Source organism: Mobula birostris, chromosome 2 (genome assembly GCF_030028105.1).
Source record: "Mobula birostris isolate sMobBir1 chromosome 2, sMobBir1.hap1, whole genome shotgun sequence".
NCBI lineage: Eukaryota > Metazoa > Chordata > Chondrichthyes > Myliobatiformes > Myliobatidae > Mobula > Mobula birostris.
The window spans coordinates 171,866,570-171,879,260 of record NC_092371.1 but is presented as its reverse complement, the minus strand read 5'-3'; the positions used below and the strand labels follow the sequence as shown (position 1 = coordinate 171,879,260).

General features: G+C 43.0%; 1 protein-coding gene across 1 annotated transcript in view; it reads left to right on the top strand.

Moving 5' to 3' along the window:
- The first annotated feature begins 289 nt into the window (after positions 1-289).
- The window catches only part of hcrtr2 (hypocretin (orexin) receptor 2), a 59,771-nt gene continuing 47,369 nt past the window's right edge, over positions 290-12,691 (top strand). Inside the window, exons 1-2 of the mRNA XM_072280400.1 lie at positions 290-482; positions 598-704. Of these exons, the coding sequence (XP_072136501.1) occupies positions 290-482; positions 598-704 (300 nt within the window). The remainder of the gene's footprint in view (positions 483-597; positions 705-12,691) is intronic.

The following is a 12,691-nucleotide window of genomic DNA, read 5'->3' as shown; positions in this document are numbered from 1 at the left end:
GAGCGGCACCTTCTGGAGCGCTTTCGCCGGCGGTGACAGCGCTGGAGACGGGCAGAGGGAAGGCTGTGCCGAGTAGTCTTTGGGATCCCACGGCGCAACAGTACCCCAAGTACAAAGTTTTTTTTCGGTGGGGTGGGTAGGAAAGCCATCTAGGAAGAATCGGCGGACAGAGTTGGTTGAGATCATTCTCCACCTTCTAAAGCGCCTACCCTCTCCTCCTCCCGTTCTGGAACATCTTGCCCTTCACTGGTAGAGTTTGAACGGACCCTGAGCTGCGAGCGAGTGAGAGATGGAGAGGGCGACCGATCTGTCACCGACCAATAATACCAACAGCAGCGTAGTCCTTCAGCTGAACGCTGACTACGACCAGGAGTTCATTAGCTACCTATGGAAGGAATACTTATACCCCAAGGAATACAAGTGGGTGCTGATCGTCGCCTACATTGTCGTTTTCATCGTCGCTCTGCTTGGGAATATACTAGGTGAGAAACCTTTACCTCTTCACCCGCTCCTGTCCCTCAACAGCTCTCCCCCCGCCCCCGTCTCAGAAGTACGAAGTAGCCGGAGTTCGAGGTACCCAGTGTTTATTTTTTTCAGTCCACAATGGGTCCAGAGACGGTGAAGCTTCCCTCGCTGTAAGACAAGTGCACGGATATACAGCATGCCTCCAGCCGGTTCTCGTGCGCTCAGAGCTCGCAATCCCGGTATTAGCGCTCGCAGAGCCCCGCTTGGACTTTAGATGACGCAAGGGCGGTGGGCGCAAGAGACCGCAGAGGCTGGGATGTCTGGAGCAATAGGACCAATGCTGGAGAAACTCAAGTATATGAGATTCTGCATATGCTGGAAATCCCGAATAACTAACACACACACACACACACACACACACACACACACACACACACACACACACACACACAAACTGTAGAGGGAAGTGGCTGAAAGCAGCTCAGCGGGAGCGATTGTCACCCGAAGTCTTGAGTGGGTTGTTGCCATAGGGTGAGGTGCAATAGAACATAGAAGACATAATTGTGCAGCACAGTACAGGCCCTTCGGCCCACGATGCTGTGCCCACCTATTAGCCTACTCTAAGATTAATCTAACCCTTCCCTCCCACATAACCTTCCATGGCAGCATTCATTTCAAGAGACTAGAATATAAAAGCAAGGATGTAGTCCTGATGCTTTATTAAACATTGGTCGGACTGAACTTGGAGTATCGTGAGCAGTTTTGGACCCCTTATCTGAGAAAAGATATGTTGTCATTGGAGAGGATTCTGAGGAGGCTCATGAGAATGAATCTGGGAATTAAAGTGTTAATGTATGAGAAGCGTTTGATGACCCTGGGCCTGTACTCACTAATGTTTAGAAGAATGAGGGTGGATCACATTGAAACCCATCAAATATTGAAAGTCTTAGAGAAAGTGGGTGTGGAGAAGATGTTTCCTATACTGTGGGATGCTAGGCACAGCCTCAGAATAGAAGGACAACCCTTTAGAACAGAGATGAAAAGTAATTTCTTCAGCCAGAAGATGGTGAATCTGAGGAATTCATTGCCATAGACAGCTGAGGAGGCCAAGTCATTGGGTATATTTAAAATGGAAGTTGATAGGTTCCTGATAAGTGAGAGTGTCAAGGGTTACAAGGAGAAACATAGAAACATAGAAAATAGGTGCAGGAGTAGGCCATTCAGCCCTTTGAGCCTGCACCGCCATTTATTATGATCATGGCTGATCATCCAACTCAGAACACTGCCCCAGCTTTCCCTCCATACCCCCTGACCCCCGTAGCCACAAGGGCCATATCTAACTCCCTCTTAAATATAGCCAATGAACTGGCCTCAACTGTTTCCTGTGGCAGAGAATTCCACAGATTCACCACTCTCTGTGTGAAGAAGTTTTTCCTAATCTCAGTCCTAAAAGGCTTCCCTTCTATCCTCAAACCGTGACCCCTCGTTCTGGACTTCCCCAACATCGGGAACAATCTTCCTGCATCTAGCCTGTCCAATCCCTTTAGGATCTTATACGTTTCAATCAGATCCCCCCTCAATCTTCTAAATTCCAACGAGTACAAGCCCAGTTCATCCAGTCTTTCTTCATATGAAAGTCCTGCCATCCCAGGAATCAATCTGGTGAACCTTCTTTGTACTCCCTCTATGGCAAGGATGTCTTTCCTCAGATTAGGGGACCAAAACTGCACACAATACTCCAGGTGTGGTCTCACCAAGGCCTTGTACAACTGCAGTAGTACCTCCCTGCTCCTGTACTCGAATCCTCTTGCTATAAATGCCAGCATACCATTCGCCTTTTTCACCGCCTGCTGTACCTGCATGCCCACTTTCAATGACTGGTGTATAATGACACCCAGGTCTCATTGCACCTCCCCTTTTCCTAATCAGCCACCATTCAGATAATAATCTGTTTTCCTATTTTTGCCACCAAAGTGGATAACTTCACATTTATCCACATTAAATTGCATCTGCCATGAATTTGCCCACTCACCCAACCTATCCAAGTCACCCTGCATCCTCTTAGCATCCTCCTCACAGCTAACACTGCCACCCAGCTTCGTGTCATCCGCAAACTTGGAGATGCTGCATTTAATTCCCTCATCCAAGTCATTAATATATATTGTCAACAACTGGGGTCCCAGCACTGAGCCTTGCGGTACCTCACTAGTCACTGCCTGCCATTCTGAAAAGGTCCTGTTTATTCCCACTCTTTGCTTCCTGTCTGCTAACCAACTCTCCACCCACACCAATACCTTATCCCCAATACCGTGTGCTTTAAGTTTGCACACTAATCTCCTGTGTGGGACCTTGTCAAAAGCCTTCTGAAAATCCAAATATACCACATCCACTGGTTCTCCCCTATCCACTCTACTAGTTACAGCCTCAAAAAATTCTATGAGATTCGTCAGACATGATTTTCCTTTCACAAATCCATGCTGACTTTGTCCGATCATTTCACCACTTTCCAAATGTGCTGTTATCACATCCTTGATAACTGACTCCAGCAGTTTCCCCACCACCGACGTTAGGCTAACCGGTCTATAATTCCCCGGTTTCTCTCTCCCTCCTTTTTTTAAAAAGTGGAGTTACGTTAGCCATCCCCCAATCCTCAGGAACTAGTCCAGAATCTAACGAGTTTTGAAAAATTATCACTAATGCATCCACTATTTCTTGGGCTACTTCCTTAAGCACCCTGAGATGCAGACCATCTGGCCCTGGGGATTTATCTGCCTTCAATCCCTTCAATTTACCTAACACCACTTCCCTACTAACATGTATTTCACTCAGTTCCTCCATCTCACTGGACCCTCTGTCCCCTACTATTTCCGGAAGATTATTTATGTCCTCCTTTGTGAAGACAGAACCAAAGTAATTATTCAATTGGTCTGCCATGTCCTTGCTCCCCATAATCAATTCACCTGTTTCTGTCTGCAGGGGACCTACATTTGTCTTTACCAGTCTTTTCCTTTTTACATATCTATAAAAGGTTTTACAGTCTGTTTTTATGTTGCCTGCCAGTTTTCTCTCATAATCTTTTTCCCCTTCCTAATTAAGCCCTTTGTCCTCCTCTGCTGAACTCTGAATTTCTCCCAGTCCTCAGGTGAGCCACTTTCTCTGGCTAATTTGTATGCTTCTTCTTTGGAATTGATACTATCCCTAGAAGGCAGGAGAATGGTGGTGAGAGGGGAAAATCAGCCTTGATGAAATAGTGGAGCAGGCTCGATGGAGTAAATGGCTTAATTCTGCTTCTATATCTTATGGACTTACGGTCTTGCTTTAAGGTCATTTTAACCCTTCCTTACTATAGAGCCCTCCAATTTTCTATCATTCATGTGCATATCTAAGAGTTTATTAAATGCCTGTAATATATCCAGCTGTACTACCACCCACAGCAGGGTGTCTCACAGACCTACCACTCTCTGTGTATCTCTGAGTACATTCAGGGGGAATGTATCCCCCTGTACATTCCTCCAATCACCTTCTAAATATCCCCCCTTGGTATTGGCATTTTCTGCTCCTCTAGATCCTGTGACTGATTGTGCTCTGTGTTAAATCTAAGTAAGTAAATGTTTTGTTCCTTCTTATGATGGCAAAATGGACATGGTGTTAATTTGTAGCAAAAATACACTCAGTACCCACCTGTACACCTGTTTGGTAATGCAGATATCTAATTAGCCAACCATGTGCTAGTAAATTCAATGCATAAGCCACACAGACATGGTCAAGAGGTTGAGTTGTTGTTCAGACCAAATATCAGAATGGGGAATAAAGTTGACTAAGTAACTCTGACTGTAAAATGATTGTTGGTGCTAGATAGGGTGGTTTGAGTATCTTAGAAGTGTAGATCTCAAGGAATTTTGGACCATAAGACTATAAGACATAGGAACAGAATTAGGCCATTTGGTCCATCGAGTCTGCTCTACCATTCAATCATGGCTGGTCCTTTTTTTTCCTCCTCCTCAACCCTATTTCCTGGCCTTCTCCCTGTAACCTTTGATGCCATGTCCAATCAAGAACCTATCAATCTCTGCCTTAACTACACCCAGTAACCTGGCCTCCACAGCTGCCTGTGATAATAAATTCCACAAATTCATCACACTCTGGCTAAAGACATTTCTCCGCATCTCTGTTTTGAGTGGATGCCCCTCTATACTGAGGCTGCGCCCTCTTACCCTAGACTCCCCCACCATGGGAAACATCCTTTCCACATATACTCTGTCCAGGCTTCCAACATTCAAAAGGTTTCAATTAGATTCCCCCTATCCTTCTAAATTCCAGCAAGTACAGACCTAGAGCCATCAAAAGTTCCTTGTATGATAACCCTTTCACTCCTGGAATCATCCTTGTGAACCTCCTCTGGACCCTCTCCAATGCCAGCACATCTCTTCTAAGATGAGGGGCCCAAAACTGTACACGGCACTCAAGGTGAGGCCTCACCAGCACCTCATAAAGCTTCAGCATCACATCCCTGCTCTTGTACTCTAGACTTCTTGAAATGAATGCTAACATTGCATTTGCCTTCCTCACCACCGACTCAACCTGCAAGTTAACCTTCAGGGTGCTCTGCACAAGGACTCTCAAGTCCCTTTGCATCTCAGATTTTTGGAATTTTTCCCTGTTTAAAAAACAGTCCACACATTTATTTCTACTACTAAAGTGTATGACCACAACAGTTTCACACACAATAGTCTGAAGTTTACAGAGAATGGTGTGAAAAACGAAAAAAAGAAATCCAGTGAGTGGCAGTTCTGTGGGTGAAAACACCTTGTTAATGAGGGAGATCAGAGAACATCGGCCAGACTGCTTCAAACTGACAGGAAGGCGACAATAACTCAAATAACCATGCGTGATAGCAGTGGAGTGCAGAAGAGTTTCTCTGAACACACAACACATCAAACTTTGAAGTGGAAGGGCTGCAGTAGCAGAAGACCATGAACAGCAAGTCCCTAAAAGTATCCACTGAGTGTATATCATGTGTAATACATTGTTTTGTGGCAGCAGTATAGTGCAAGACTTTGTTAGAAAAATAAATATATCGCACAAAAGAGGGAAGAGGAGATAGTGCTCATGGATCCATGGCCTGTTCAGGAATCCGATGGTAGAAGGGAAGAAGCTGATCCTTGAAGCTAGAGGTCAATAGGTTCTTAATTAGTAAGGGATCAAAGGTTAATGGAAGAAGGCAGGAAAATGGTGTTGAGAAGGTTAATAAGTCAGCTATGATAGAATGGTAGAACAGACTTGATGGGCTGAATGACATCATAATTGTGCTCCTATGTCTCATATTTTTATGTTCTATCCTAAAGGACATCTGCCTTTTGTTTATGATAAAAGACAAAATCCAGGCTGATGTAACAACAAGAGCGTGCTGCTCTGTTGAAGATTCATTCCTCTGTATGAAATGTTGAACCTCTTTCCTGAAGACATAAACGTACGCATGATCGTTATTTAGCATTTTTATTTAGAGATACAGTGCAGAACAGGTCTCCAGCCCAAAGCAACCCAACCATTTAAATCGAGGAAAGTCACAGGACAATTTACAATGACCAGTTACGTCTTTGGTCAGTGAGAGAAACTGGACAACTCGGAGAAAACCCATGCTGTCATAGGGAGAAAGTACAAACTCCTTGTAGGTGGTGCTGGACTGAACACAGAACTCTGATGCCCTGAGCTGTAACAGAGTAGGAAATAAGCAGATGAATCATTTCTGCAGCCTCACCCAGTATCTGTACTTGAGTCAAGGTCATGTAGTAGCAGAGAAACTGGCCATTAACAAATATCTATCTTTGCAAGTTTCCCTCCCTGTACTGGAAGAACTTTGCTTTCAATAAATAGTTTTATTTACCTGTCAGAAGTTGGGGAAAAACGTTACAAAATAAAATCATTCCAGTTCCCTCCATGAGGATTTTAATATTTTCCCTTTCACAAACTGCATCCAAAGAGTTCTTTGAAATTCCTCAAATGTTCACTGACACATTTTTTAATTTTCTAAGTCCCTCTGATAGCAAAGATTAGTCACCCAGGAAAAGCAATGCAATATGGCAAAATGAAACAAACCATCTAGAATAAGCAACAATCAGGGCAGTGAGATATAATTCTTTTCAGAGACTCCGAAATTCCCTGTAGACAGAAACTGTGGTGCTGTTGCATGTTCTTGGCAAGGGACAGGATTCGTCACAGAACCATTGAGCATTGCAGAGAATATAGAACATACAACATTGAACAGTATAACCACTCAAGCCCATGATGATGCACTGACTTTATAAGATCTATTTAATCCTTCCTTCCACGTAAGATATTCAAAAATCAATCTATTGTAACACTTCCCTCCTCCATAGCTCATCCATTTGCCTATCTATGAGTTAAAAGTTTAAATCTACCCCTGACTTCTCCACCTTATACTTTCCTCCAATCACCTTGAGATTATGCCTCTTGAATTTGCCATTTCCACCCTAGGAAAAAGTCAGTGACTGTCCACCTTTTGTGCCTCTTGTAATATTATACACCTCTAACAAGTCTCTTCTCATCTTCTTTTGTTCACTCAACTTTTCTTCATGCTCTCTAATCCGGGTAGCATCCCGGTAAATTTTTTCTGTGCCCTCTCTGAAGCTTCCATATCTTTCCTGTAATGAGGATGGTAATGGTGAGGCACTCTTATACTGTTATAGTCCCTGTGAAGGTGCTCCAATAGTGGGGATCTGGGATTTGGCCCAAAAAATAATGAAAGAATGACAGGGGATTTCCAAAACTGATTTGGCAGAAGAACTACAGATGGCCTCTTTGTCCTCCAGGTGTTAGAAATTCCATATTTGGAAGGCTATGATTTGGCTTCCATGGTTGTAGAGGCCTATTCCTTGGGCATATTTAAAGCAGAGGTTATTAGGTTCTTGATTAGTCAGGGCACCAAATGTTGTGGGGAGAAGGCAGGGGAATGGATTTGAGAGGTATAATCAATCAGCCATCATGGATGGTGGAGCAGACTCGTTGGGCAAATAGCCTAATTCTGCTCCTATATCTTATGGTTATGTTGATAAACCTTTTGCAATTGACGTAGGGCATTTTGATAGACTGGAAGTGCTGGAAGTGAATGGTTAGGATGGTGCATGGCATGCCATTCAGCCAGGTTCCTGCAGCTCGTACCAGCACAGTGGCTTGTCTGTCCACAAACCATGGATGAGCTGAATGCATCAAAAGTCATCTCTTATTAATGCCTACCTTCCACTAGTAAACCTCTCAGGTAACCAACAGTGAAAGATGTCAGACCGCATGACCAATACTACAAACAGAAATATTAACTCACGTATAAAAGTCCATTACAGGGGTAGAATATCAAAGGGATGAGGTGTGGGAATGTTTATGTAAAGAAAAGTAAATGACATTATCTGGGACATGACCTCTTCACATTATACTATCATGAAGGAGATACAGGAGTCTGAAGGCTCACATCCAACACTTTAGAAACGGTTTCTTCCTCTCCACCCTCAGATTTCTGATCAGTCATTGAGTTCATTCCTCTACCTTGCCATTCCTCTTTCGTACTATTCATTCATTCATTCAGTTCTCCATTCATTCATTCATTCGTTCATCAATCTATTTATAAATCTATCTACCTGTTTATATATTTATTTATCTTTTCCATTTACTTATTATTTATTTACAATGCCTATTTACTTACTTACCATGCACTTTATCCATTCATTCATTTATTTATTGTAACTCAAAGTAATTTTTAGAATTACACTGTACTGTTGTCACAAAACAACAACTATCACCACGGTGATAATAAATCTGATCCTAAATTCTGCTTTTTGTATTCTAAGACTCTTTCCATGGAAAAGGCACAAATGACACTTCAACTGACAGTGGGAGAAGCTGACAGCGATGCAGGTGGATGCTTCCCTGGTATCATGGATTCTTGATTACCTGACTGGCAGACCACAGTACTTGTGCTTGCAAAACTGTGTGTCCGACAGAGTGATCAGCAGCACTGGGGCTCCACAGGGGACTGTCTTGTCTCCCTTTCTCTTCATCATTTACACCTCAGACTTCAACTACTGCACATAGTCTTGTCATCTTCAGAAGTTTTCGGATGACTCTGCCGTAGTTGGATGCATCAGCAAGGGAGATGAGGTTGAGTACAGGGCTACGGTAGGAAACTTTGTCACATGGTGTGAGCAGAATTATCTGCAGCTTAATGTGAAAAAGACTGAGGAGCTGGTGGTAGACCTGAGGAGAGCTAAGGTACCGGTGACCCCTGTTTCCATCCAGGGGGTCAGTGTGGACATGGTGGAGGATTACAAATACCTGGGGATACGAATTGACAATAAACTGGACTGGTCTAAGAACACTGAGGCTGTCTACAAGAAGGGTCAGAGCCGTCTCTATTTCCTGAGGAGACTAAGGTTCTTTAACATCTGCCGGACGATACTGAGGATGTTCTACGAGTCTGTGGTGGCCAGTGCTATCATGTTTGCTGTTATGTGCTGGGACAGCAGGCTGAGGGTAGCAGACACCAACAGAATCAACAAACTGATTCGTAAGGCCAGTGATGTTGTAGGGATGGAACTGGACTCTCTCACAGTGGTGTCTGAAAAGAGGATGTGGTCTAAGTTGCATGCCATCTTGGTCAATGTCTCCCATCCACTACATAATGTACTGGGTGGGCACAGGAGTACATTCAGCCAGAGACTCATTCCACTGAGATGCAACACAGAGCGTCATAGGAAGTCATTCCTGCCTGTGGCCATCAAACTTTACAACTCCTCCCTTGGAGGGTCAGACACCCTGAGCCAATAGGCTGGTCCTGGACTTATTTCATAATTTACTGGCATCATTTACATATTACTATTTAACTATTTATGGTTCTATTACTATTTATTATTTATGGCGCAACTGTAATTCCCCCGGGATCAATAAAGTATGACTATGACTAACTAAAATAAAACCTAGCAGAACAGAAGAATTAATGTCTCAGGTCATCCATCTTTCATCATAACTATGAAAACTTAGAAAGTGAGGACATCTTATATTGTGCGGAACAGGGAGTAGTGGAGAGGTAATACCAAACAACACAGGTGATGTGGTGCTAGCTGAGAGAGTGCAGTGAAGTTGAGTTACCCACAGATGATCTGCATGGAGGAGATGTAAACAACAGGAATAACAACAAAGAAGAAGAGAGGGGGAACATGTTTAAAGAGAGAAAAGAATTCAAAGCTAAAACAGTGAGATGCAAACTGGAAAAGCAAAACTTCGCGGATACTCAGAAATTTGGAATTAATTTAGAGATATTCAAACAAAATGCAAGTCAGGCAGCATCTATGGAGGGGAATAAACATTTATTGTTTTGGGTTGAGACCTGCAAGCTTTCAGACCTTTTATCAGGGCCTGATTCAGAGGTCCTGGAAAGGCCAGGCAGCCTCTGTGGAGAGAGAAGGTGATTACAGTTTAAGTCAATGACTTCGGGAGCAGCTCTGAAATGAACAGGGATGGCTTGTTATCTGAAATTGAGTACATTAAAGATGGTGATGTGCTAAGTTAGCGAATGAGATGCTCCTTGAGTTTACTTTGATATAATATTGGTTTACAGGTTTATTATTGACACAAGGTACAATGAAAAACTTGTCCTGCAAACTTTTGGCTCTGTTGGAATAATGTAAGCAAACATTAAGATAAAATTAGCTTTATTTGTCACATGTACATTAAAAGATTGAAACATACAGTGAAATGCATCATTTGCATTAACAACCAACACAGTGTGAGGATATGTAATGAACAGCCTTTGTGTCACCACACTTTCAGCACCAACATAGCATGTCTACAGCTCACAAGCCCTAACCTGTACGTCTTTGGAACGTGGGAGGACACTGGAGCACCTGGAGGAAACAATGCAGTCATGGGGAGAACATACAAGCCCAAAACAGGCAGCAGTAGGAACCGAAACTGGATTGATTGCACTGTATATTTTTACATTAATTGCTACACTACCATGCCACCCTTCATTGCTGTATTTTCATCTCACTTCCCACTGTCCAGGCACTTATAGATAAAACAGGGATTAAACAAGTATGCCCAATTCAGTGCCCAACATTCAATGTTCAGACATAGGGCACACCAAACACAGGTCACTTTGTAGAACACTTCTGACCCTGAGCTTCCATTTACCTCTCACTTCAGCTTTTCACCTCGTATCCTCTCTGAGCTCTCTGCCTTTGGCCTCTTTCTTTCTTTATTAATCTTTTTATTGATTTAAAAGGAACACAAATACAATCAAGAGGAGAATTATCTCAAATATATATATATCAGTAACAATACAAACCAAGATTAAGATAGACATTATCAAAATCATAGATATTGCTAAGCTAGTACAAAATATTTAATTAAAAAAATGAAAACAGCAATTCTCCTCTTATCAGTTCATGAAGAGGAAAGAAAAAACATTGAGTTTTAAGTGGGGAGAAAAAAAACCCCACTACACTACATAAAAAAAGAGACAAAAAAAAGGGAGTCCATTTTGAGGATATGACCAAAAAAAAGAGAAAGGCCTTCGGCCTCACATGCTGTCCTAAGAAAGCCCACGACTAGCTAGGGGAACAGTACCTCATCTTCAAACCAGGAACCTTACAGCCAAGAAGATGGTCCGGCTCATCTTCATCCTGAGAAACCAGTCTTCAAGCAACTCAGATTTAAAGATAATGATTGGCTTTATTTGTCAAATATATATTGTACATTGAAACATAGAGTGAAATGCCTAGTTTGTGTCAGGAGGACTACACAGTCTGAGGGTGGTGCTGGGGCTAGTCTACAAGTGTCGCCATGCTTCTGCCACCAACATGGTCACGGGGAGAATGGACAGACTCCTTACAGACAGCGGCATGAATTGAATCCAGATGGGTGATCACTGGCACTGTAAAGTGTTGTGCTGACCACTATTCTACCGCGGCTGCCCTGCTCACCCCATGTGACACTGGAGAGCAGCTGGAAGCACAGCATTCGTCAAAGGCTGTATAGTTAGACCACATCCATATGGTATTTTTGCAGCCCGTTACTAGCCATGCATCTACCCTGGCTTCTCCGGCACTTTTTCTGCATTGTCAGCCAGCCAACCATATGGAACAACAGTAATTGGTAATTGATTTATTATACTGTGAGATACAGTGAAAGGCTTTATTTTGCATGTCATCCCGACAGACTAGTTCAAACACATCAAGGAAATAGAAGCAACAACAGAATGCAGAATATAGTGTTACAGTCACTGAGAGAATGTAGTGCAAATAGACAAGATGCAAATGGCCCATGATAAGCCAGACCGGAAGACAGAGACTTAATCTTTATTTTACAAGAGATCTGTTCAATGCTCTTAAAACAGCAAAATAGAAGCTGTCCTTGACCCTGGTGATAGGCTGTTTCAAATTTTTGTATCTTCTTGCCAGGTATGTCCTATCCACAGAAAGCAAGACAATTCCCTTCCAGCTGACCATTACACCATTAAGAGATAAGATTTGCTTTATTTGTCACATGCTCATTGAAACACCGACACATATATGTCATTTGTGTCAATGACCAAAATAAACTAGGGGTATGCTGGGGACACCCCAAAAGTGTTGCCATATTTCTGGCACCACCATAACCTGTGAACAATTTACTACCCACATGCCTTTGGAATATATGTGGGAGAAAAGCAAAACAGCCAGAGGAAGCTCATGCCATCCCTGGGATAACATACAAACTCTGCTTCTGCTCTGATGACCCTCTCCCTCCCCTGCCTATCAGGTTTGCGAATCAATGAGGCCAGAGTTTGACGAGAGCTGAGAGCTGATGATGTGTGGTGTTTGGCTTACAGCAAACATAACATTTAGCCTGATGTCCAAAAAGTTCAATTTTGGTTTCATCAGACCATAGAACCTTCTACTAGCTAATTTCAGAGTCTTGCACATGCCTTCTGGCAAACTCTAGCTGAGATTTCATGTGAGTTGATTTCAACAGTGGCTTTGTCTTATGGGAGTAAAGCTGTGACTGAGAATTGAGGGTCAAATTGGAGGTCTGGAAGTTGAGGCCCCATTGGCCAGAGCTGAGTATGTGAATTTCTGCAAAGTGTCTGTAAGTCCAAGCTCGCAGGAGACAGGAGGCTGGAGACCAGTCCTGGGGTAAGGAGGGGAATAGAGCTTGTTTTGTTATTGCTGCTTTGTGT